General features: G+C 36.9%; 1 protein-coding gene across 2 annotated transcripts in view; it reads left to right on the plus strand.

The window, feature by feature from the left end:
• LRRC28 (leucine rich repeat containing 28) overlaps positions 1-25540 on the plus strand; it is a 58831-nt gene that overhangs the window by 19720 nt on the left and 13571 nt on the right. For both annotated transcript variants that reach the window (XR_011048963.1, XM_068410270.1), the window contains exons 6-8: positions 13596-13802; positions 20667-20769; positions 24426-24601. Coding sequence is in view for 1 of the 2 variants with exons in the window: in XM_068410270.1 (XP_068266371.1) it covers positions 13596-13802; positions 20667-20769; positions 24426-24601 (486 nt within the window). In the remaining variant the exon portion in view is untranslated. The remainder of the gene's footprint in view (positions 1-13595; positions 13803-20666; positions 20770-24425; positions 24602-25540) is intronic.

The raw sequence follows: 25540 nt of genomic DNA on the forward strand, positions 1-25540 counted from the left end.
TAACTTTACTGATTTCAATTTTTTTCGTCTTTCTTAATGTATTTTAGCAAGATGATAATGATTTTTGATCAATCACACTTTTTCTTAGGTCCCTACTTTGGTTCTGGTGATGCTTAATTTGAAAAATCTCTGCCTCGTTGAGGTTTGACTGTATTTAAAGCATGAACAGTGTGCTCATGTAGTTACTGAGTTCATGAATAGATCCAAGAGTGTCTGAGAGTAAGGTGCTGTACATCAGTGTTTCAGACCATGTTAATTTCATTTGAATTTTTCATATGACCTGGGCAGAGATTGACCTGTAAAGGTTCCCTTTTTATGTGATAATTCTTACTGGCCACAGAATCGTAGTGAAAGTTTTGGTGGCATCACATGTCTGGAAAGAGACATTGTTCAGAATAACACCATGTGAGTTCTAATCACTAAAACACTTTTTTTATTATATTGCATTCCTGGTAGAACGAACATGATTTTAGAGGGTAAGAATATGTCAGTGTAAGGCTGCCTGTGACCTGCTGTTGCCCAATTTTTTATTTTGATTTTTTATTTCCTCTGAAGCATGAAAATCCCAGATATCATGTTTTTAGTGCTTTGAAACTAGTTTCTGATAATGGGCCAATGTTGCCATTTGTTCCCTACTATTCCATATGAGATCCTTGTTAAAGTTACCATGCATCAAACTTGCAGAATCTGGCCCCCAGAGCCCCATACTTTTTTTTCCCCTCCTACTGTTCCTCTTCTTCTCTGAAAAGGAGTTAGTAAGAAACCTGGTGAGGTGTAGGTGAAATCAGGACGGAGGAGAGAAGAGCCAACCTAATTATTACCAGTGGTGCTCTCAAGCCTGTTGTGCTTCTGGCTTTGCAGTACTCCACTTGTGAACATCAAAATCTTTGCAGGAACACGTATGTTTTGTAAGCTCTGGGCCATGGGCTTTCCCCCGGTAGCCGTCCCCCTCAAGGGCTTTTAGGTAGGAGATAAAGGAGTTGTGCCAAGATAAAGGAGTTTGAGTGCTGCTTCTAATGTTGAGGTACTTGGACGATTCGTGCATTCCTGAGAGTACGGGAGCAGATTTAACTGGATTTTCTATTGTTAAGAGATTTGGTACTGCCTCTTGAATCCTGGCTCGTGCTTCTGTTTGGCAGTCCTTGATTTCTCAAGTCACTGTAAGCCTTGTTTCTCCAGGGGTTTTCCTCTTGTCTGTGGGAGGTGCACAGGAATTTTGAAGATGTTGAGAGTGCTTTAAGTAATCGTGACAAGCATTCATCTGAAGCTTAAAACTTTATGGAGATGTTGGAGATCTTAAATATAACTGTAGAAACGTGGTGGTTATGTTGCGTGTTCTTATGTCTTTTTATTAAATAAGTCTAAAGTCCAACTCATTTCAACACATTTCATTAAACATAAAATTGCACAATATTTTTCTAGTAAACTCAATTTGAGATTTCTCAGTAAATTGTTAAAATACAGATGAAAAAAAATGTTTTTTGTCTCTCATGTCCAAGTAACTTCCAAACTTTGTTTAAAAAAAGTCAGCCAGTCACATGGCATGTGCAAAATATTAAATGGAAAGAAATTTAAAATGAAATACTGATTTCAATACTAGAGTGAGAAGAGGTCTTTAGACAATAATGAAATCAGTAATAGGGCAGCATGTAAATACTGCTACCACACACAAATAGCTCATACGGTAATGTACAAAGTAGTCTTTCAAACACCTGACAGAAGAAATGACAACCTGAATTTTCTAGGGTATATGGAACAGAGCCCTGATGGAATTAATCTACCCTGCTCTACTCTCCACTCCTGCAATCATTAGAGCTGCCACTTGGGAACAGAGGGCTTCTGAAGGAAAGTCTCTTGACCTTTGAATATACTCCCAATGACATGCTGAGCCGGAGGCCACAAGACAAAAGTGGGAAGTTTATGCAGAAATATATAACTTTAAAGAGCATTAAGTTGTCATTGCGGATTTGATCAGTGATAGAGTATACTTTGATAAAACTCAGATAAAGGGCTTCAGGCTGTAGCATCAAAACAATGCATTCTGTTCCTTTTAGTTTGAAAAATGTATTTATACAGTCGGTTTTTAAAAAGTGGAATGTGCTTGTGAGAACTGATTAGACCTGGCACAGAGACCTAAATAATGAAGGTCAAATAGAATTATTGGGTTTTATGTTTTGATTGTTTGAAAACTTGAGTTTGAGATTTATGGAGAGGACACATTGTGACACAGTTATATACCACAGAAAAAAATAACTCTGGAAGTGGCCACAGTTGTGTTTGAATTCAGTAATTATTCCATTTGTGGTGTTTGTTTTATGTGAGTTTATTGACTGCATAGCAGAGGAGAGGAAGGAGAAGTGGAGGGTCTTTGGTTGCGTTGGTCAGTCTTATTCCTGTAGAGTTGAATCTGAGATGTAGAAAAGCAGGCTACCTGGAATTTAATTTTGTAGGTATGTAATTCTGGGTTGTAGTCTTGCTCTGAGTGTTTGAAGGAGTTAGTTATATAAATGTATCTGAAAAGCCATAAAGACACTAAAAACTAACATTCCTAGTTGCTTTAATTTTATGTATTGCCTGTGCGGGCTCTAAAGCTCTACAGATCATTACTCTGTTCATGGCTCTGGCACTCCCACCCCCCAAATTCTTGGTGGCATCTCTGACAATCATCGTAACTGAAGAAGGTACAATGCTTCATTGCTTGTGTGGCTGATTTGCTGTACAACTGTCTTCAGTACTGTTGAAAATGAATATAATCACTGTTGTGTTTATTAAGATAGAATGCTTGGATCTATGTTAAGATATTGGGGGGTGGTGGTGATGTTTGCTTTTGTACTTTTTAAAAAAATCTAAACCAAAAAGGAATCTTTAGGATTTTTCAACTTTATTCTTACATAAGAAAAAAATGACATTAAAATAAAATTCATGTAAGTTACTGTAACTTTTTTCAAGGTGTCATTCCCCTCCTTTTGCAACTTCTTCCCCCCACATGCTGAATCCTCTATGAGAGCACAGCAAAGCCTCTTTGAAATACGATATAAGGGTTTTTCCATGTTATGGCTGGCAACAGTCACGTTCTGAGCAACATAGCTTGGGGCTGACATGAGGCGGATTCTCCTTCTTGCGCAATGCATGTATTAGCCTGTCTTTACTTTATGGGAGGAAGAATATGGGGCTTGTAGTAAGTCTCTTCCCTTTGACTGTCTGTTCTTATAAAAATCATCACTTATTATTGAGACTTACATATTCTGAGAAACTAAACTGAACTTGAGTGATCGTACAGTGCCTAATATCAGACTAGCTTCCTAAGTAAAGGAATTTAAGAAAAAGTTGGTTTGTAACTCATCTGTCAGCACTGAATTCTTCTGATGCTGATAGTAAAGATCTGACTTTTCGGATTGCCTGGTTCAAGGCACATGCGATATATATGAAGTTCACTTCTGAAACTTCAGAACAGATGCTCTTTAAAATAATTGTAAAAGCCTTTCTTTTTAGAACTGTTACCCAAAAGCAAAACTGAACTTAAAGGGGTTTTAAGATGCTCAGGGCCTCTCTCATCAACATTTGCCAATAGCTGTTCACATGCGTGAAGACAGATGTGTATTGACAAGGCTGAGACTAAACCTCTGATATGGAGAGTTGGATGTATGCTGAGAAAGATGTGTTTCATATACAAATGGTGTTTGTGTTTCTGTAGTATGAAAACTTCTTTAATACAGACAATGTGTTCAATAGCGTTTAGTCAGGGTTTCAAAGAACCTCAGCTTTGAACAGATATTAAACTGTGGGTCTTTTTTCTCTGAAATTTTTCATCAGTTTGTAAATGTGTGAAAAAGGAAATGGTAGTAGTAACTGCCTTGCAACTTCCAGGTTTACATTAGAAATGCCTTACTGATTTCAGTGTGCTGTACTGCCAAAGGGCTCTAACTTTTGTTTTGCTGCACTGACTTATTTCAGGAGGGTCCTAAGCAAAGACGAAGTAAGCCATACAAGCAAAATCAGCTTTTCAGGAGGATTATGTCCATGCTTACTGCTTTTACCGACATTGTTTTAAAATAAATAAATAAATGTGGAAAACTGCAGTTCATTGTATCCTTCACCACCATAACGAGGATGGTAAAGGTTAAACAGTGTGTATCTATGACAGCACATGGCTGCAAACTTGTTCGTGAAATTCGGTAGCTGGTAGTTCATAGAACCTATTCAGCTATTTAGTTTACAGAAGAAAATTACCTGTTAGCTAAACTGAACTAATTTGCTACTCATTTTTCATGTAAAACCTCGTATTAATTTGAAATTTTTGAGATTCTTTTTTCTTGCACCAAATTAACATTTGTGACAAGAAAAAATCAGCTCTTGAAGCTTAGTTTTTGTAATTTTTAGAGTTGGGTGTTAAAAGTTAACTTTTTTTCCCCTTAAACTCTTAAGTCTTTATACATAAAAGTTATCTATCAATGTACTTTTGTCTCTTTGGTTCCCTTGTGGTTTTTCTTTCCCTAAGCTCTCTGTAACTTATGTACAGTGATGAGCTATATTAACGGGTAGTTGATTTTACTTGTGCATTAAGCAAATGCAATTTACTAGTAGGACTTGAGTGCTCAGGGAAGCTTGGAGAACAAAGTCATTCAGTCTTTGAAAGTGAACAAACACAAATTGTTAGTGCTGTGCAACAGAAGAATTTTAGAATGTATTGATTTCCATTTTGGCCTTGCTGGCCAAATATAATTTGCTTTTATACATACCATTGTGGGAGAGTTAAAATACTACTTGTTATTGACATCCTTGTTTTTACTCAGCTAGTCTATTAAATACATTGAAGCAAAATAAAATGCATCATTTACTGACACTAAATCTAAATGGAAAAAGCCTTTAAAGAGAATGTGTAGAACTGGAGGTATTAAGTGAGATTAACTTTCCTGTGGTTCATGTCACACACGTAGAGTTTAATACCTGTATTTCAGTTATCTTAATTTTATTGCAGTGGTATTTAAAATAAAGACCTGTGTTTAACTTAGCATTGTCCAAATTTGCATTAAATTGTCATTCTTTATGGAAGGCTTTGATATCAAGCAACTGCAAGTATACTCCAGTTGGTAATTATTTCATGTCTGAGAGCTTTATGGACTAAGGCTACTTATTTGTGTAGCTAAAGGAAAGCAATTCGGAATGACCGAGTGAGGGGTTTGGAGTATAATTGCAAGCCTTGCTTGTCTACTTTGTGCTGATTTGAAACACTAAACAGCAGTATCTTCCATGGATTAAGGCTTGCAGTTGCTCTCAGCGTTTTGAAAATCAGGACATTGCTAGTGATGAAGTCAGATGTCTTCTTTTTTTGGTGATAATCCTAGTTAGAAACTGTTAGTAGTTGGTCCATCCTATTTTCTCAGTAGTAGCCACATCGTTATAGTGGCTCCTGCCTACCCTTCTCAATTGGTGAATCAGCCATTCTGCTGGGTGGCCACACAGACACTGGCTGGGCAAGTGAGGAGGAGCAGGAGAAGCTCCTGTCACTGCTGCTAGAAAAGGGCACCTGAATCCATAGTTTACATTTGAGAAAGATGTGCCACTATTATAGTGGGAATATTTCCTGTGAATGTTCAGCCAGTCCCTCCCTTGTAATTACTGTTGCAATTTGTAGTAACTTCCAGTGGCCTAGAAGAACTCTTATTTTCATAGGACTTCAGTTGATCCCATCTATTAGCATTCCTTTGAAAAACAAATATGGCGACTCCACTGCTGTAAGCATGGTGCCAAAGTAAAGATCTTCCCTTGGCTCTTTTCCTTTCCCTCATCCCACTCAAATTTGTAGTTGCATTTTTTTGTTATGGAGACAGTTTACCTTCAGGGAAGAGGGGCTTCTTTGGTATCTCCCAATAGTAAGATAAGTGAGCATAACTGGGCTTGATATAGCATAATACTTTTCCACTGAAAGATGCAAATCTAAACTGGACCTATTGTTTTTGTTATGCATTTAGTTACTCCTTGGAAAGGAAGAAGAAAAAAAAAAAAGAAATCCACTAACCTCAAGAAAAGGAAGAAAGATGTGTCTGTTTCCAGTTGGTTGGAAACAGTTGATAGCAACAGTCACAACAGATAGGCCTTTGCTTGGATTATTTAGACACTAGTGTGGTAACGGGTTAGGAGCTACTAATCTATGTTTATCAGAGACAGTCCGTTGTGTTGACGTGAAATTTTTCCTTTGAAGAAGAAAGGAAAAAGCTGTCCTAGAATTTATAGCCAGGACTGGCCCTGTCTCTGTGGCTTCCTGAGCTATCCTTAATCTCTCCTTAGGATGCTCATCTTGTTTGCCTTAATTTTAGGCCATTACTGGTTTGTTGTACTTAATCAAAGCAGGGTGAGTCGCCATCTCTAGCTAGCTGGCATCTTGAGTTCAAATTATTAGCTTTTTATTTTATGCACAAAGTTTTTGTGGAAGGCTTTTCCCCCCGCTTTCCATGTAGTGATATTAGTGCACAGTGAATTGTAGATGATATGCAGCAGTAAAGATGGTAAGACATAAACAAAACAAGAGAAACATAACAGGTCTCATGCTTTATTCATGTCACATTTGTTTATGTTCATACCACCCAGGAACACCCGGAAAAAGGAAAACAGCTGCTCCTCAAAGGAAGGACAACAGCAAAAATACATCACTTCCTAAATAAAAGACTTTTTCTGTAAGGTGCTAGCAGAATTTTTCATGCAATATTCTTGACAAAGTACCATTCTGTCTCTTCACACTTCATTTTGGCTCCTCTGTCCAAAATTTGGGATATCATTTAATAAAACCATAGAATAATATTAATATATTCATTTCACATCTATCACTTATTTGTGTAGCAATAGTACCTTGCTGTGGGGCAGTAAAGTACTAGGTAGAGTACACTAGAACAAAATGAAAGGACAGGTTGTCTTCAAAAAAAAAAAAAAACCCAAAAAAAAAACCCCAAACCTGACCACACAAACAAAAAAAGCAAAACCAAACAAACAGCAAACGTGATAGTTTCATGGCCTTGAGTTACCTTTGTGCATAAACAATTTTTTCCCTCCCTATCCTTCTTGCCCTTTCACCCACCTTTTCCACTTTCCTTGTATATGCTGAGTTCTGGTATTTTTATCATCTGATTTGTTCTAACTGTTCTCATTGAGACTATCAAATTATGGAAGAAAATGGAATGCCAAACCTGCACTGAGGGGAAATAATAACCTAATAACCACTCTGGGTTTGTGCTGTCTGGTGCTTCAGCTGCTGATGCTGAAGAAAGCGCAGAGTGCTGGACCCATGAAATACAGAAGGCTGCCACTTCTGTTAATTGAAGCTTAATTATGGTAAAAGATGGGGAACCACTGACCTTTAGAAGAGTTTGACTTAATGAGACCCTCATGCCTGATGTCTGTTTTCAGCCACTTTTAGCTGAACTAAAATTACTATTTAGCAAGACTGGACTTTAGAAAGCCACTTTTCTCACCTTTGCTTGTGAATGATGGTACAAAATAAATAAGGTTTGGTACTAAATTTGTGTGTGACATTTAGCAAGGTTGAGAAAAAAAGATTCTATTTGGGTATGTTGAGTAGAAGTATGTATTTTTCACTTGGGTTTGGGTTTTGTCTGCTGCTTAAATGTTTTGGAGAGAGTCAATATGGCTGAAGTAGGTGAAACTGAGAATTTGGGAGCATCTTTGAGGTGTTACTTACATGACTATGTTCATTCACAAAGACAATCCTGCCCCAGAAAATCTTTTTTCCTGTTCTTTCCAGCCAGGATATGTATGTGAAATGTAACCATAAGTATGGCTTTAAAAGTAATAGATTCAAGTTTGATCAGCTGGGATAAAGCCTTTTTTAATAGAATTTTTATGAGTTTGAACTCATATTCAGCACCTTATTTAAAAACAGGTTATTCATAAAATAGTTGCTGCAGTATCATAACATCTCTCCCAGTCCCTCTTCTTTTTATTTCTTAAAATACTGAGCAAATATTAGCCTACATGGGAAAAATACAAGGAAAAAATCTTCAGGTCTGTTAGGCTTGAGAAGCAGAACATTTTTCAAGCTCTCTCACTAACAATACACTAACAGACCTGCATACAGCAGTGTCAAAATGTAAATGTGATTCAATTTCCCTCCCACTTTCTTTGTCCTTAAATCTAATGATGCCAATTTTCAGTTATGGTCAAACTTCCTTGTTTGAATATGGCACAGGTCTATCATAAGTGCCAATTTGTGCTAGAAAATTTAATTTTTATAGGCTATGAAATGTGAGCTGCGTGGTAGGACAGTAAATGTAATGTAATATATAATAGGCTATTTAATTTGTTTTAACCATCTTAAAATCTATTTAAGTCCTCCCGAGACATCCCAGAGCAGATCTAAAGGAGATCTTTTCCATCAAGCTCTTAGTGATTTAAACTTAATATTTCCTGTCCATTACAGTTTAAAACTGATAATAGTATCACAATTCAAATTCACAGGCATGTAGAGACTTAAATTTTTTTCTAATAGGACAGGTAATAAGCTTTGTCCTTCACTTCCTTCATTGTTTCAAGCAGAGGCCTGACTCGCAGCACCTTCTTATCATGCTTATTTTCTGTTATTTTTCATTCCATTTCAATCACTGAAGTCTAAAGGTTCTTGCTCTTCTTCTTGTATGATAATTTGGTTCTCTATCATATTAGCAGTACTTTAAATACTTGTGTTGACAGCAAACCAAAACCTAGTACTTTTTTTTTACCGAGGTAGAAAATGGAAATTCTGAACTAAGAAGACCCTTGAGGAACACCGCCACTAGTAATGTTTTCTCCATCCCAATAATTTGCCATGAGATGTGATACTCGTGTGTTACCATTAACCAAGAAATTTTATCATAGATAGATAAGCCAGCATAACATGATTTAGATTTTGAAAGATCTGGGTTACATTTTCATTCTGCTTTCTATTTATGTTCCCATCATTGGTTGCTCCTGGTTTCTCTTTCCCCTTAGAACAGTTGTGAGATACTGAAGAGCACCGAGATCACGTTAACAGGGCTTTTTTGAACACAGGTTCTACATTTCTTCTCCAGCCCTCAGCTGCCATCCCCGAAAATGTCTTATTCATTGAGAATCCTGGTGTCTGAGCTTGCGATTTTGATATATAACCCATTTTTTCAGTATTCTGGGATGGAAATTTTTTAAGCAGCCTCATTTCATTTTAGTAATGGATGTGGTAATTTTCAGTGCTTTGTCCTTGTTCCCATGAGGTATTCTGTCTCTGTCCTCATACACAGCATTATTCTTATAGGAAAAAATGATGCAAAAAGCTAATTTAATGTTTGGTCTGTCCTGCTAATTTCTACCCCTTGTTGACACCAGTTCTTCATTTCTTGCTCTTTATTTCTTGTTGAGAAACCTTTTGTTTGTCTGTGAGTTCCCATTTTCCTGGCCTCCTGGCAGTTTTCATTTAACTTCTGCGGCCTGACCTCGCAGTGCCAGCTCTCTTTGCTGATGAGTCCCTTTTTCCATTCGTTGTAGGTTCTCTGCTTTCTCTTAATATCCTGCTTTGAGGTGCATTCTCATGCAGGTAGGTCTGTTGCCCTTTCCTGTCCCCCTTTTTCCTTCACTTGGATGGAAAGACTCAGCATTTGATTTAAAGTAAATCCATGCCTTCCATACACTCAAATCCAATTGTGTATGTGTTTCATATATCTTTGGATGAAATTTTGGGTTATGGCCCAACAGAGAAAGATGGGATTGCTCTTGAAATGTAAAGAAAACTGTTAGTTATTTTTGAGTTATGCAGCTGGTGAGGCCTGTACCCTCAGAAGGTTAAAGAAGTTTGAATTGCCTTTAGCAATTATTATATGTTGTATAGGCTGCTTACTTCCAGATGTTTCTTTCCTTCATGTAAAACCATGGGAATTAATTTTAAAAACTGGCATTTAAACCACCTGAATCAGAAAGAAGACTTTTTTTTTCTTTTTTTCCTGATGCTATGTACAAATACAATCAGTTTTGTTAGAAGGTCAATAATTTTGGAAATTTCCTGAAATTCTTTCAAGGTTTCACCTTTTTTTTTTTTAAAAAAAAAAAAGAAAAAGGTATGCTGATATTTCTTTTCTTTTTGTGTTGAGAGACAAACCTATTTGGCAATTTTGGAAAACCCAAACGTGTATGATGACAGTTCACTTGTCCCTTTCTCCAAGTGGTTGGGAAAGCTATTAGCATGAATGGCAAAGGCTGCTTTTTGGAGCCACAGTCATCACTTCTGAATCTTCATATTATCAAGGATGAAAAAGATGAATTAATTACTCAATCGCTGGCAGTTTTAGAATACAGTCTGAAGTATTTACGTATACGTCTGTGTCACTGAAACTACCTTCAGAAGGCTGTAGGCAGGACTCCGGGTATAAGCGTTTAAGTTTCTGTGAAGTAAGGCAGTGTGTGGATTTACAGTCTGTCAGCCGCTTCGTGTCTGCTATGCCATGAACACATTTGTACCATATGGCCAAGCCACAGAATCGCCCAGCTATATGTGAAGGCAGGAATCTCTGCAGATGGACATGGCTGAAACGCTTGGGTCCAAGAACTGGCATAGGACCTTCACGTTTGGACTCGGATCTTTCTGAGTTAGAGGTTTAGCAAAGCTACAGAGGATTTTTTCCTGGCTTCTGATATCAAAATGGGGCTCAGTGCTCTGCTGTGTTCATTTTGATAGTGTTAATCCTAGAGCTAATATACATTTTAAATTATACATTTATGAATTTCATTTAAATGTAATTGGAACTCCTCAGTTGGGTTTAATGGTGAAATTTAACGCTTGTCTTATCCCTGGGGGAGGGCGGGAATCTCTGAATAAAAGTCCCTTCTTTGTCAGTTCTTTTTATTTGGGAATAGCTATTTTCTTTTCTGTGTCTGCCTGGAATTTCCAAAGTTCACCTCTCATAGGTGTCTTAGTGCTTGATGAGGTGATAGCAAGAGAGAGATTTGTAAGTCTTTCACTGTGTTTGTTAGCCAAGGCATCCTTCAGTATTTATGTTACAAGGTTTTTAAAGCATGGATAATAGTATTTAGCAACTAAAAGCTTGAAAAACTTATTAATGAACTGTTTATATTTTGTGTTATTCCTCTTTATTGTTTTCCTTTGCTTTAATGAGATTGAAACCAATTTAGTGTCATCAGTAAATGTCTGAGCATGTTCTTCAAAACGAGCTTTTAACACTATGGTGGGGAGTCAGGGGGTTATATCTTTAATCTGATGGCACTTTAAGTTGTTTGGTTTACTTTTTAACTTCATGGGTCGGTGGGTGTTTCTGTAACATATGGCACTGTATGTTGAAAGCGGATGTTTACATCTGGTATGCACTGGAAGATTAAGGTAGAGAGGATGAAGTTTTGGGCAAGTTTGTGTTTTTTGGATGAAGGATAAAGTGAGAATACTTTTATTTCCTCTTAGATTTGAAACATATCATTCTAGCAATGCCTTTGAAACTCTGCCAGCTTTGCCAACCGTAACATTTATGGGATTTTGGACCTAAACTGAATTAGAAAACTGTTTTTAGTGGCAGAGAAAAAGGTTAGTGCATGAAAATAGCTAGGCCTATTATTGACTGCATGTGGTCAGTGGTTTGGCTGAATGTAGGTGGCTCTTTTCCTGTCACTGTTTTCAAGCATATGGCTTTGTTTGTCATGAATATAAAACTCTTTAAAAATGAGTTCTGCTGCAGTTCTTTTGCATGGTAGTCTTTTGCTATTTAGTAGTGATTATTTTGCTTTTGCCATTCATTTTCAATCTTGTAGTAAAAAAAACCCGTTTAAATAAAGCTTATGATTCCTACTGACATCAAAACTAAGAGTTTTGAAGAATGTGGTCATCTGTGTATAGCAGCTGCTTCTGACAGTAATATTTTACAAAAGGATGCATATACTATGTTGATTCCTTATTGTAGTTAATGCTGGGATTGTTTGCAGTGGGCAGAAACTCCTTTTAAATGCGCACACACATTTTGTTTTATTAGTACTTTTGTGCAAATCTCTAATACTGAATTATAGCCTCCCTTTTTTCCTTTTCATGCTTTCAGTCTTGAAAGTAACATTTATAGGCATTTTTCTCAAGGCCAACTTCAGATTTGCCATTTCTTTTTCCCATTGTGTAGAAGACAGCTTGAAATTAACCCACTGTTTTGTTTTCTTCTTTGGATGTAGTATACAAGGTGCTACCTCGGAGCTCAGGCAACAGCGAATTTTCTAGCTCCTGCTGCAGAGCGAGCTTAAGGGCACAACAGGCTCTGTTTAGCTTTAACTTAAACAGTGTTACCCTATTTATATCTTTTTTTTTTTTTTAAATCTGGTTGTTAAAGCTGTAAATTGTGCAGATTGGGGATTGTGTAGATTGCCTGGTGTTTTCAGTGTAGGAAATTCTAGTGAATCTTGTTTTAGCAGCTATCAGATGCAAGAGCTGGTTTCATTCAGCCAAGAGCAAAGTACATTTGGTTCTGCAAGATGCTGAGAGCTGCAGTAAGAATTAGGGGCACCAAGCACTTCATGAGTTGGTTCCATTGCTGTAAAGTATTTAAAAACAAAGCAAAACTGTTTACAATTTCCCCATGTTTGGGGAAAATAATTTATAGAATGATCTAATTTTTAAAGTAACTGTAAAAGAATAACTAAATAAACAATGAGATAACCTGTAGAGCTGCTTAATATATTTGTCAGTCAGTCCTTAGAGAAGTGCATCCTGGTCCCACAGGCCAGACACAAGGAAAATCACTCTGTTGCACAAGTGAGGCTACTTGTGTGATCACATCTTGCAGACTTTTAAGAACTTCATTTGTTACCTACATAAAAAAATTATACAATACTATTTAAAACAGAAAATGTACTTTAAAAATTCTTAAAATGTTAAAAAAGAAAATCTCTAGAAGCTGTAATTATTGCAACTATAAGTTAGAACTTACTGTAATATCTTCCTACAATATAACATAACAATATAACTTACAAAGTATTAAGAAATTTCTTTTCTAATTTAAACTAGGTCTTTTGAATTGTATTATGAAGACAGAGCTGTTGTTCCTAAGCATGCTTGGTGAAAGACTGTCACTAAGCAAGAAGTGCTATGCCTGTATTTGTAAGTCTCATTGCAAGAGAATCTTAAGGTGGATATAAGCATTGCATCCTCAAATGTTTTTTTTTTAAAAATTAATTTTAATTTGCATGAGTTTGGCGTCATGCGAAACACCCTCAATAACAGCAAGCTGTGTAATGTGTTTTGTTTGGGGTTTTGTGTTTGTTTTTTTTTTTTTTCCTAGTTCTGATTTAGGACCAGGAAACCACTTGATATTTTTGACAGTAGTAATTGTCACAATTCAGGAATGCTCTATCTTGAGAGATCTCATATTTAAATGTTATAACTGATAACTGTTTCTAATCAAACAGTTCTGAAATATGAAGATGGAGATTATTAGTATCAGTTCTGAACATGGATTGATAGAACGGTATTTTAAGAGAAAAACAGCACGGCTAACTGACCTTTGTTTTCGATTTATGCGAGATATTTTTTTTGTGGTCTTGTTTGTGAAAATAGTTACGTTAATAATCCTCAGTGCCTCCTGTTTGGATTGTAGAGGTTGGAGACCTGAGGGAGCTGCAAACGCTGGACATTTCAACCAATCGTTTGATAACGTTACCTGAAAGGCTGCACATGTGCCTTTCGCTGCAGTACTTGACTGCAGACCGAAACCACCTGTGGTATGTTCCCCGCCACCTGTGCCAACTACCAAGCCTCAATGAGCTCTCCATGGCTGGAAACCGCCTTGCATTTTTGCCACTTGGTGAGTCACCACTGTCATTGGGCTGGGGGTGGGTCAGAGAAGAGACAGGAAAACAAACTTTCCATCTCAAAAAGAAAAAAAAAAAAAAGTGATTTTCTTTGGTGGTCCCTACAAACTCTGTTTATGGAGTTGTCACAGTGGTGACATTGTTAGGAAAATATGTTAATAAACAAAAAGCAGGTTAAGGTTTCATGTCTTGTTTTAAAGCAATAGGTCAGCTATCAAATGTGCTTTATTTTTAGCTAACTGAGGGGGAAAAAAGTTTAAATGATGGTGTGTTTAAATATAATACTATGTAATCTGAGTTCCACCACTTTGGGTAATGATCTGTGTCTGTTTGCTGGACCTGATGTTTTAACTAAGATTCTTCAGCTAGGGTTTAAAACTTGCTGTGGAATCCCAGTAACCCCACATAAATTATTTTTCATCATTAGGAATGTCAGTACTGCATAATCTAGCAAAGGTTTAGTTTGTGCTGCATATAGCCATCCATCAAAACTTCCACGCTAGTAGCCCACGAAAGAATTTCTCTGCCTTTTTCTCAAGCCTTTCAAAGTCTGGAAGTGCTGAAGCAGGTGTTCAAGAGTAGGAGGTACAGTCAGCGTGTGGTGGTTTGTTGTGGGAAGCAGTTGTGTTGTCAGTAAGGGTGGCCCCTGTATTCTGGTTGTGAAAAGCAAGCCCTCTTCCCTGCGTTTGTTACTTCTTAGCCCTGCCACGGGCTAATCTCTGCTGAAATATAGACACACACACAAATTTGTCATGTCATTTGAATAGCCATTAATAGTTTTTCTAGAATACAATCAGAGTTTGGTGTTATTGAGGTGCAGATGAAGTTACAATAATCACATTGAAAAGAAGCTGAAAATTGAGGTGGCTAAAATGAGATAATGATTTCTAAATTAAATACATTGTATAGGTTTAACTTCATTTTTTCAGTACTAGCAATTTCATCTTTGAAGAAGAAATTCTGATTTTCTTAGCACTTTAGTTTATATTACTGGAAAGTAAGTGTGAATAATGTCTCCACACATAGTGTTTTAGTTATGTCCCAACATATGTCGTTATATAAATGAGAGGAGTTCCAGGATGCATCATCCAGATTCCACAGTACTAACTAAAACAACAAAGTAACTTCTCCTATTTTGGCAAATATTTCTAACTCCATTTCATGAGACAGGAAGTTGAATATTTTAATTTTGCAAAATTAATATGCTATTAATATAATATTAATAAGATGCTATTCAGGAAGATGAGATGTGAAATATTAAAGGGTAAAAGTTTTTGCTACTTTTGCACTAGTAGCTTATCTGTGAGTGAGCTATGACCTGGATGAGCCATAGATCTGCTGAAGTGTTTTAAGTTCAAAAGGAGGAAATAAATCTCTTAATATAATGACACACCTTCTTTTTTCTTTATTTTTAGACTCAAATTCAAAACATTCAAAAGGAACTTTTAAAATAACGGGAAACATCAAAGACTGTCAATTGACCTTGTTCAGTAGTTCTTAATAGTGACTCACTGGTGAACATTTGGAGATGATTTGCTATCTGTGGATATGAAACTGAATCATAAATCCTGGAGTTCAGAGGAAAAGCAGCACAGCATAAATGTAAATGTTTAATCCTTCCTCTGAAGAATCAGAAGGCTTCAGAGTGGTCAAGATGTGATGAAATAGAGTAGAAGAGAGAGTTAGTGCATTGAAAAGCAAAAAGATTAAATCTTCTGTCGTATGGGAAAATATTTTTCTTGGAGTATTACTGAAGTTAAGGCATAATTGTAGCATTATTTCTGCTAGGTGCACATGATGGCTAATGTTTTTTTTGGTGTGTATTCTTACATCCAACTTTGCTTTACTAGTTAATGACTGAGTAAGGACATTAAATAACAGTGAAATATACTGTAGAAATATCCGCAAGTGATATTCCAGCAAGAATTGTCAAACAATTTTTTTCAATTAGGGAGTTGAGTTGAAAAACAGACATTTTCTTCATCTCCTGACAGAATGTTGGGTTTTTTTCCTCTTTTCTATTAGACATGTCCATGTTAGAAGAAATATGTTTGGAACATATTGCTTAATGCTTTTTCAAGTGTGATTTACTTTATTTCATATGGTGGTTGCCATTTACTACGCCAAGGAATCCATTCTTCCTCATCTAAGTATGTCCCTTGTAGCTGCCAGGAGAGCCTCTTGTTAAGTGTAATGGAAATCTGCATTTTCCTGTTCCTAGATTGATAGGTGTAAGATTTATTCCAGCAGTAGCACAGTACTTTCACAGCACTGCTGCATAGGTACTATGTAGTTTTTTGTCCTGTACATTCTTTTAAGTTTGCGGGCACTTGCGTCTTAAGAAAAAAAGGTGTAACGCTATTAATCTATTTTACAGAATACAATAAAAATACCTGATGCCACTCTCTGACTTTCAGAACTGGTACATAAACAAGCAGATGGGTAAACAATAATGTATTAGTCATTTGTTCTGCAGAATACACTTAATTCTTGGATATGCCAGTATTTTAGAAAAATCATAATTTTTCGACTGTTGAATATTCCAGTTTATATTAAAAGAAACAAGACTGTGTGGATCTGAGCCTTTGGGCCTTCCTAATAAATTTATTTAAAAAAAAAAAACAAACCAAATTGTATGTGTAAGTTGAACTGGAAACTGCATCCTGGACAGTCCTATTATTGTCAGAGTAGCTTTCATGCCACCCTAATAAATGGTCTTAGGAATTCTGTTCTTGAATGGCAAATGGAACTACTGATCATTTTATATCAATCTACTTACAATATAAATTATCCTTTGATAGAAATTTCACTTTAAAATTTTACTGTTAGCAAATGCTCCAATGCCTGAAAACAAATTCCATTGCAAGCAGAAATTTGAATCTGGTGACATTGCAAAAATAAAAATGATTTATGTAATAAAGTACAAATAGAATTAAAGCAGGTCATAAATCCTGAAGTGTACTGGCAGTACAGGGAATGTTATGACAGCAGATATTCAGTGTTATATCACTTTATTGAGGGTTTATGTGCACTTTTTGTTTAGAAAATAGGTCTAGTAATTATCAGTGCACAGTAAACAAAGGTCTTATTCTACCTCAGTATATGCTGCTTTTGTGTCCTTGCCCTCATAGTATGGTTAAAAGAGCATCAGTGCAGACACACAAGAGCTTTTGTTCCATCTTCAGCCATGTGGAATGCATATGCCAGGGCCCTGAGGTTAAAAAAAAAAAAAAGAAAAAGGGAGAAAAAGAAAAAAAAAAATAGAATTGGGGTTTGTTCAGAACTCATGGCATTTGGTCATTTCTGGGAGAAAGGTCTTTGATCTGGGAGCCTGGAAGGAGGAAAGTGGAAATGTTTTAGACACAGTACAGCGCTTGCAAAAGCCACATGAAAACCTTCTTTGTAGCTTTAGCCTTTTCATAGATGGACAGCTTCCTTATTTTACAAAGTTCTTCAGAAGCGTGTTTTTTAGAGAACTTTTAACAATATTTGTTGACTGATAGAAGACATAAAAATTAATGTGGATGAGATACAAAGAGCTTTTTAAAGTGATGATTTATTTAAATTTAAACTTTATGGATAGTGTTTGAAACTAGAAAAAAAAAATCTTCTGGGGACTAGAAGATGCTTGGTTATTTAATGCAAAGAAACTATATCAAAGGAATATTTATAGTTACAGGCTATTTGGCTTTGGGAATTGAATTTTTCCTACTGAGATATTTTGTCTAACATCCAAAAATTTGCTTTAATTACCTAGGAAATGCAGTCAACTCAGAACTTAGAATCTAAACATAGCATAAGATAAAGACAGAGGGAAGAGATGAGATGCAGCCTAACTCCCCCCTCGATGCATATGAAAAGAACAGCTTTGGGGCTTTTTTTGACTTGCCTGATTTTTAGTCCATTTGCATACATCTGTGTAGAAATGAGCAGGATGAGCCTCTTCTAAAAATTTTCTTCCATTCTCTAAATTAATAAGTTAAACAGTAGCACGTTCAAGCTACCCCAGCAACCCATAGTTTTCTACTCTTCTTAGTATAACTGGCTTCTGCAACATGAGGCGATATTCTCGAAGCCTTGGGTGTGCCACGCACATGCGATCTGCTTTACGTTTTATTGGCTGCTTCTTTTCCAGTCCTGCAATATTTTATGGTGTCATAGTGCCTCGGTATTGCAATATTTTTATTCATTGTAGGATAACAATGTTTTTGTTTCAACTAAAAATATCTCGGAACTTTACTAAACTATTTTCAGCCCTGTAATACGGAGCCAAAATAAATCACCTATTTGAGGTGTTAGCTCATAACAATGCACAGCAGCATCTCACAGCAGTGCCCATCAGTCAGCAGAGATATTTGTACTTGCTTCTTGGGGCAGGACAGTTGATGGATACAGCAGATAGCTCTGCAAACTAGAATGTCTTTGGGACAGGGTCAAAGCAGCATGTGATGGCTGAACGTGTCCCCTGATGTCCGGTGACTCCAGTTTGAACAAAGCCCAGATTATGGTCCCTGAAGCCTCCATAGACTGTTGCAGGGCAAGGGGCCCATATTAAAAGAAAAAAAACCCCAAAACTCAAGTTTTTCTATGTTAACATTTTCATTTCAGAAAAGGAATCTGTTCATTTTCTGTTGGTATCATCACTTGTTCTTTATATCAAAGATTTGATGATGTGACACCCTCTGAAGCTCCTCCTCAGTGTGAGCTTTTAAGGTTTCTGGTGCTTACAGCTGCCATTCAAGTGGGTGACAGCTGAAGACATTCGGTATATTTTAAGATGGCCAAACACTGGGGGGAGGAATCACTCAAAATATCATTTGCTTTATCTACACTAAGTGGTGTCCAGAGCTCTTGTGTACAATAAAACTATTCAATAATAAAAAAGGGATTGTATTACCTATTGTCATAGTAGGGAACGATAAGAGATCATTATTCCAAATAGAATTTCTGAAGGGAAATACCATGGAAATTGTTTTAATTTTTATTCTGTTCTTGGCCACTATTACAAAAGGGACTGTCTCCATTTAGCCTGCACCCAGGGCTAAACAATAACAGTTGCTCTCTCACCCCATGTCCCTTCCCTGACCAAGGAAGGGAATTGGGAAAAGGAGGGAGACTCGGGGGTTAAACAGATTTAATAAAATAAATAAACCAATATCAATGATAATACAGAACACACAAAATTATACTTGGCTACAGAGTTGCAGCAAGTTGCTCCAGGAATAGCAATTGTTGGGAATGAGAAAGAGGGAGGAGAGCAAGAAGAGCCCCACTCCTCCCCAGCAAGCTTTGCCTTTTGTAGTGAACTTGATGTTAATGCTATAGACTACACCTGTGGGCCAGCCTGGGGCAGCTGCCCTTGACCACCATGGCTGGCCACAAACTGAAACAAAATGTAACAGAAACATGATTCTAGAAATTTTATCCCCAGAAACCAGGACAGGACAGAAGCTATGCTAACCAGCAATTTCTCTGGTTATCCTTATCTTTATGCCAACCAAGGTAACTGACAGTTGATAAAGATGGGAAGTTAGAATTAGTCGATATTAGTATAGTTTTGCAATGCAGCTGGTTCAGCCAAATGCTTGTTTATCTTGCTTAGTTTCTATAACATACTCAAAAGTTTAAGAAGTTGAGAGGCATACAGATTTTTTTTTTTTTAATTTTCATAATGCAATTCGTCTGGGTTGCAGCTATCCCCCCCCCAGGCAGAGAGGCTTTCAAACACTGTCGCTTGGTTTGTGCTCTGTATTAAACACATATGTCTTTTCCTAACCCAGTATCTTGAACGGCATAAGAGCTACAGATGAAATGGGCTGCCCAGATGATCCTACATGTCAGCTTTCTTGCCAGTTCAAAACTCTTTTAGACTATTCTTTTTAGTTCACCGTTTGGTTTGTCTTTTCAAACATCTCACATTACCATGTTTTGCACTTCTTTTGATAGCAGACAGGTTTACCACTGACTATATCTTGCTGATAAGCAAAATTTTTGTTCCCAAGAACTCTTCCTAGAAGCCTAAATTTTCCCTTTTTATTTTGCTCCATTTTCCCACTTCAATTTTCTAAACAATAAAATTATTCCGTACCTATATGCTTCTTTCTGGAGGTATGTTAATATATTTCTAGTCCATGAAAGTATTGCTTAAACATGCTGTACTTGCTGCTTTTGACTGCCAGCCATTAATATTTTAACAGAAATAATGTAAGCAGCAGACTTTCAGATGTATTAATCATTTAATTGTAGCCACACCTTTTGTTGTATAATATTCTGCAGTTTAAAATGCTTGTACATTTTCTTGTGTTCTGTAATTTACCACATCACACAGACTTGTTTCTGAATGATTACTGGTTGTATTGGGTTATAGCTAATGTACTCAAACAACTATCTCTGCTTTGAGAAAAGAGTGGGACAGGCCACATTCTTGTTTATGTCTTTACCACTTTGCCAAAGATAGTGAAGCTGTGATTTCAGTGACATGAGGCCAGTTAATGAAAGCTGGTTTGACCTTATGAACTTGAAGTATGCACTGCTGACTTGAAATCAATTGTCCCTTTGCTTCTTCAAACTGACTTTGGAGTTTGTCAATGTTAAAATTTAATTATTTACAGTGGGATTTTCAGGGCTACTGAAAAGGGGTTTCGTTTTGGTTTAGTAATTTCAAATGCTATTTTCCAAACAGCTTTTTGGCTCACCCATAATAAAACCATTGGTTGAAATTTTACAACTGAGAAGTGCTAATTTATGTTTGCTTACATTGAGTCTGGTTAGCTTATTTATAATTAAGGAGAATTGCTTTGCTTATAATTGTCACTGTCATCCCTTCTCCTCCTGACTTTCTTGTTTTCTAAACCCAGATTTAGGTCGTTCTCGGGAGCTACAATATGTTTATGTGGATAACAATATTCATCTGAAAGGCCTCCCATCTTACCTGTATAATAAAGTCATTGGTTGCAGCGGGTAGGTATGAATTAATTCATGTCTTGCATACCTGTTCCTTGTAAAATTTCTCATAAATATCTTCTTGTACAATACAACTGATTTTTGTGTGTGTGTGATTGATTCTGAACTGATGTTACTTCGAGGGGATTACTGCAGCTCCCAGTTCTGTTTTATTTTTGTAATAAATCTTCTGCGTTAATCACTGACTTTCAATATTTTAGTATTAAGCCGTTAACAGACAGTGCAGTTATTCTGAAGGAATTTGTAATGATAATGTAAGGTCTAAAGCCGAATCCTAGTTGTATTTAAAGGTTGGCCAAAAATGTAGGCTTCACAGAGCTAAAGAATGAACAAAATATTTTTGAATGTGTTGCAGCATCTATCTAGTTATCAGTTCTCACATTTCTGTAAGTTACAGGCCGTATCTTGGAATGTCACATGCAGCTCCTTCACTCATTTTACATGCCAGTATCAGCTTCTTGGAGGTCTTGGTACCTACTAACTAAATTAAGTAACTTTTTTAGGAACTATGGATTGACAGGTATATTTTTACATGTGCATTTTAAAAATATCCTAGGCTGTCTCATATTTGTGGTTAGGATGTGAGAAAAAAGTGGTCTGTCTAGGACACTAGCTGAATTCTTTCTGCACTGACACTAGCATAAATTGGGATCAGCACCAGCGATGAATGGAGCCTTACTGGTGTAAAACTGATCAGAAGAGGATTGTCCCCATTACCATCTAATTATAAATTTCTGGTATGCTTGCTCTCAGCAAATGTTGCATTAAATATAAATTCCCTCTCTACAGCCTGCACTCTACTGCAATATGCGAGATGCTGAGTCTTGGCATTTAAAGGTTTTTCTAATATTCCCGTGTCAGCTGGTTGTGTGATATTTAAATACTTGCAGTTGGATTATAATTCTGCAGAACTCTGTGCAGTCTCAAGCTTCTACTAATTTTGTTTTTCAGGAAAAATAATTTCTAGCCTTTGTTCTTTCAGAACTGATTGTAAATTGTAAGACAGACATTAAATTGACTCTAAAGGTAATAGAACTGTATTGATTGTGACCAAAAACACTAGGACAAGGCAAGAAATGTTCCAACAAGTTTGGGCCAACTGTCCTGCCTATTTCAGGTGATTTTAAGCAACTATGTCTTTAGGGTTTTTTTTAATGTTTTAAGTCCTCATTTTATACTCAGGCAAAATAATTTAATCTTTGCACGGACCTCTTGTGACGATATTACCAGTTCTTTTTGCTGTCATTACATGTACACTGCTGGGGAGGCTAGCTGCTAATATCTCTGATGGAGAGTATTATACATCTAGTATAGAAGAGACCAAAAAAGTTGCAAGTGTTGCAATGAAATTAATTCTTGTAATGCTTCTGTGGAATTAAAAAATGTTTTCTTTTTCTTTAATAATAAAGAATAAAACAAAATTATTTTTAGTAAGCAAAATAATATTTGTATTTGCGTACCAAACGGATATTTGTCTTTGTTATGAAACCATCTTGAAACGTAGATTATTTTTAAGGAAAATTTTCAACATAGGAAGAGCATTTACATATATTATTAAGAAACAACAGGTTTTATTTGATAATGTGTGGAGTGATGTTAAATCGTGTAATAATGGTCATGTGAAGAATTTCTGTGTTCTTTCCAAGAAAGCATTAGTAACAAATGCAAGGTTTTCATGGGTCAGGTGAGAGCTGAAGATCCAGGCTTTAGTGCTCTGTCTGACCATCCACTGGAGAATTAAATCTGACTTGCTGCTGTTACTAACATAAAGCTAGATTTCTGAAAATAGAATATAAATTGCAGTGTGTAAGTAATGAATCTCTGTCTGGGAATCCTGCAGTCAGACTGACTGAAAACCTCTTTTATGTAAGAGGTGATGATCTCAGCACTCAAAATAAATTTTGATCTCTTTTTTTTTTTTTCAGATTGGATTTCATAGTCTCCAGCTAGGTATCTGTCAGTCTTGTTGAAGGCAGCCAATAGGTGGTCACAGCTTTTTTTCCCCAGTTATTTATTCACTAGGGTTCTTCTGCAGCTCCATTTTTTCCCAGCTAGACAGACCATCCTCTATTACACTTTTTAACCTCCATGGATTTTGTGTGGGATTTTTTTTAATTCTTTTTTCTTGCATCCAATATTAATTGTAGGTTTATATTCATTCCCCAATCCATACTGATTTAAGGGTGTGTATCTCTTAGATTATTCCTCTTGATGGTCTGTTTTGCTTGTTTACTTTGTTTTTCAGTGTTGTGGTCAGGCATTAATAGCCTTGTCCTTTATGTACAGTAGACCAAATGGCCCAGCTCTGATCGGCAGAAACTGTAGTGAGCTTATGGGTGTGTCTTCTAGCTAGGTTGGTAAGGGGTTAATCAGCTTGAAAATATACATTATAGATTTATTTGTTGTGCTAGCTAACTCATTGGGTATGGATTGCTGGGGAATGGATTGTTGGAATATTGGATCTCTGCATTCCCAGTTATATTTTAACCCCAGTAATGGTTTATGAGAAAGTATTAAATATTTAACAAGAGGCTTATTGACTTGCTGTTTGATGCTGCTTTTTTTTTGCTTGTTTCTCTGGGCTGTTTTTCCTTTAATCAGAAGAGATGAGATTCTTTTTTACCAGTGAAGTACTATGAGATTTCTTTCACATCTGATAAGGTCGAGTGTAGTTACCTCACTTTTAGGTCCAATATCTGGGAAGGCTGACAAATTTGTGTTTCTGTTCCATTTGTTAGGACTGGCCCTAACAAGTTGCTCTTGGCTTCAAATTTTAGTTGTCATAAACAATTCAGATTCCCCTGTTGACTTCCCCAGCCTCTTAGTAGAATTTTCCTATGCGTGTCTCTTTGGTATGATAGCTTGCAACAGGGATCATGTAAAGAGTTATTATTTTTACTACAAGCTAAGTTTCTCTCCTTGGATCAAAATAACCTTTCTCTTCCTTATATGATTTGGGAAGAAGAAGGCTACTAGACTTACTAGGGTATCTTCCCACTACAGCTTAGGCTGTCCTTTTTATTTTTCCTTCACCCACCCCCCCACACCCTCCAAGGAAGCGCTGTGGATGGGGAAAGGTATAGTACAGAATCACTCAGTGGCACTTAAATGATGTTTTTGGATGGTTGTAGTTTTCCTCACGTATTATAGTTGAGAAATCCATTACCATTCTCAACTGGTTGATCCAAGACACAGGAAGCCAATTGCTAGGTATGAAACTGCTCCCCTGTGTAAAATATTTAGTAATAATGGCATTCAGAGGCTAAAAGAGATTAGCGTGTTGGCAAAGTAAGGGACGCGTAGTGGACTTGGTTCACCTCCTTGGGATTGTGTTCTCATTTCTCCAGCTTTTGAATGTTATTTGATAAGTAAAGATCTCCAGATGTCCCATGACTACCACATCACAGAAGGTAGGAATCTATAGAAAACTTGTGTCAACACAGAATCATAGAATAGTTTGGGTTGGGAGCGACCTTTAAAGGTCATCTAGTCCAACCCCAACATGTATTGCACTCTGCAAGGAATCCTTGAAGGGTGCTACACCGAAGAACAGTATCAGGCATACTTTGGGTTGATCATCTGGGTTTCCCCATGAAGTTACTTTTTTTTTTTTTTTTTCCTAACTGTTTTCTAAATGTCTTGTGTCCTTCTAGTTGTGGTTCTCCAATTCAAGTTTCAGAGGTGAAACTGCTCTCATTTTCATCGGGCCAGCTAACAGTATTCCTGCCAGCAGAGGTGAAATCTATAGGGACAGAAACAGACCATGTGCTGCCTTTGCAAGAACTGGCCATGAGGACCCTCTATAACACCTACTACAGGTTTTTAAAAGGTATGAAATTTCTGCATTCTTCAGGTTACAGAAAGAGTGGAAGTGCTTTTCTGACAGTGATAGGGACATTTCAAATAGCTCTTCAATAAGAGCTGGGCAAGGATTAATATTTTAAAAGATTTATTTAATCAAATTATGTTTGAAATGCTATATTAACAAAAATGTCCAATATCAAAAAACAGAGATCCAAAGACAACTTCTGAGGTCGAGTGGTGCTTAGAAATGGTTTCTTTCTTGAGAACTGTATAAAGAAGGACGCTTTTTGCAGGAGAAACTCTTTAATGGAAATAGGAGATGAGAAATACAGTTCCTGAGGCAAGATTAGATGCATCAGCCAACAATGCAACTTCTTGCCAGGCAGCACACTCCTAAACTGGCAGTCTTGTTACACATAAGGCAAAAGAAATGCTAGCAGCCCCTGGCCATTTCAGTACAGCGTGACAGCTGAGCTGGTTTAGTTCTGCCCCAATTCAGACTCTTTGCTGTAAAGTGGCCCTTGGCTCATCTGGTTATGCATCATGCAGTCACATGAGTTAGCAGTATCTGGTGATAACCTGCAGATTCAGATTTTTGTCAGATTTAGACGCATTGTGACTCTCCTCTATTCACAGCATCTTGGGAATTCGTCGGCTTTAGAGATGAAAGTAGAAAGCAGGGTAGAGAGTCACAATGGGAGATTAGAGGGTTATGGTAAGGGGTCACTTGTACCATGGCCACTGGAGGAAATTGTAACTGCTGAACTACTGCTTTGCCAGGAAAAGCGTACGAGGATGTCTGCAGCAAATACACTGGAGGGAAGAAGCTGCATGTTGAGGGGTGGGATAAACATACAGCCTGTGTTCATAGGAAACGGCACTGCTTTGTGGAGAATGTATTCGCTGGCGTAGAGAGCATGTTAATTTGACCAGTTTGCGGTTCTGTATTTTTTGCGTTTCTGCA

This window comes from Nyctibius grandis, chromosome 11 (assembly GCF_013368605.1).
Source record: "Nyctibius grandis isolate bNycGra1 chromosome 11, bNycGra1.pri, whole genome shotgun sequence".
Lineage (NCBI taxonomy): Eukaryota > Metazoa > Chordata > Aves > Nyctibiiformes > Nyctibiidae > Nyctibius > Nyctibius grandis.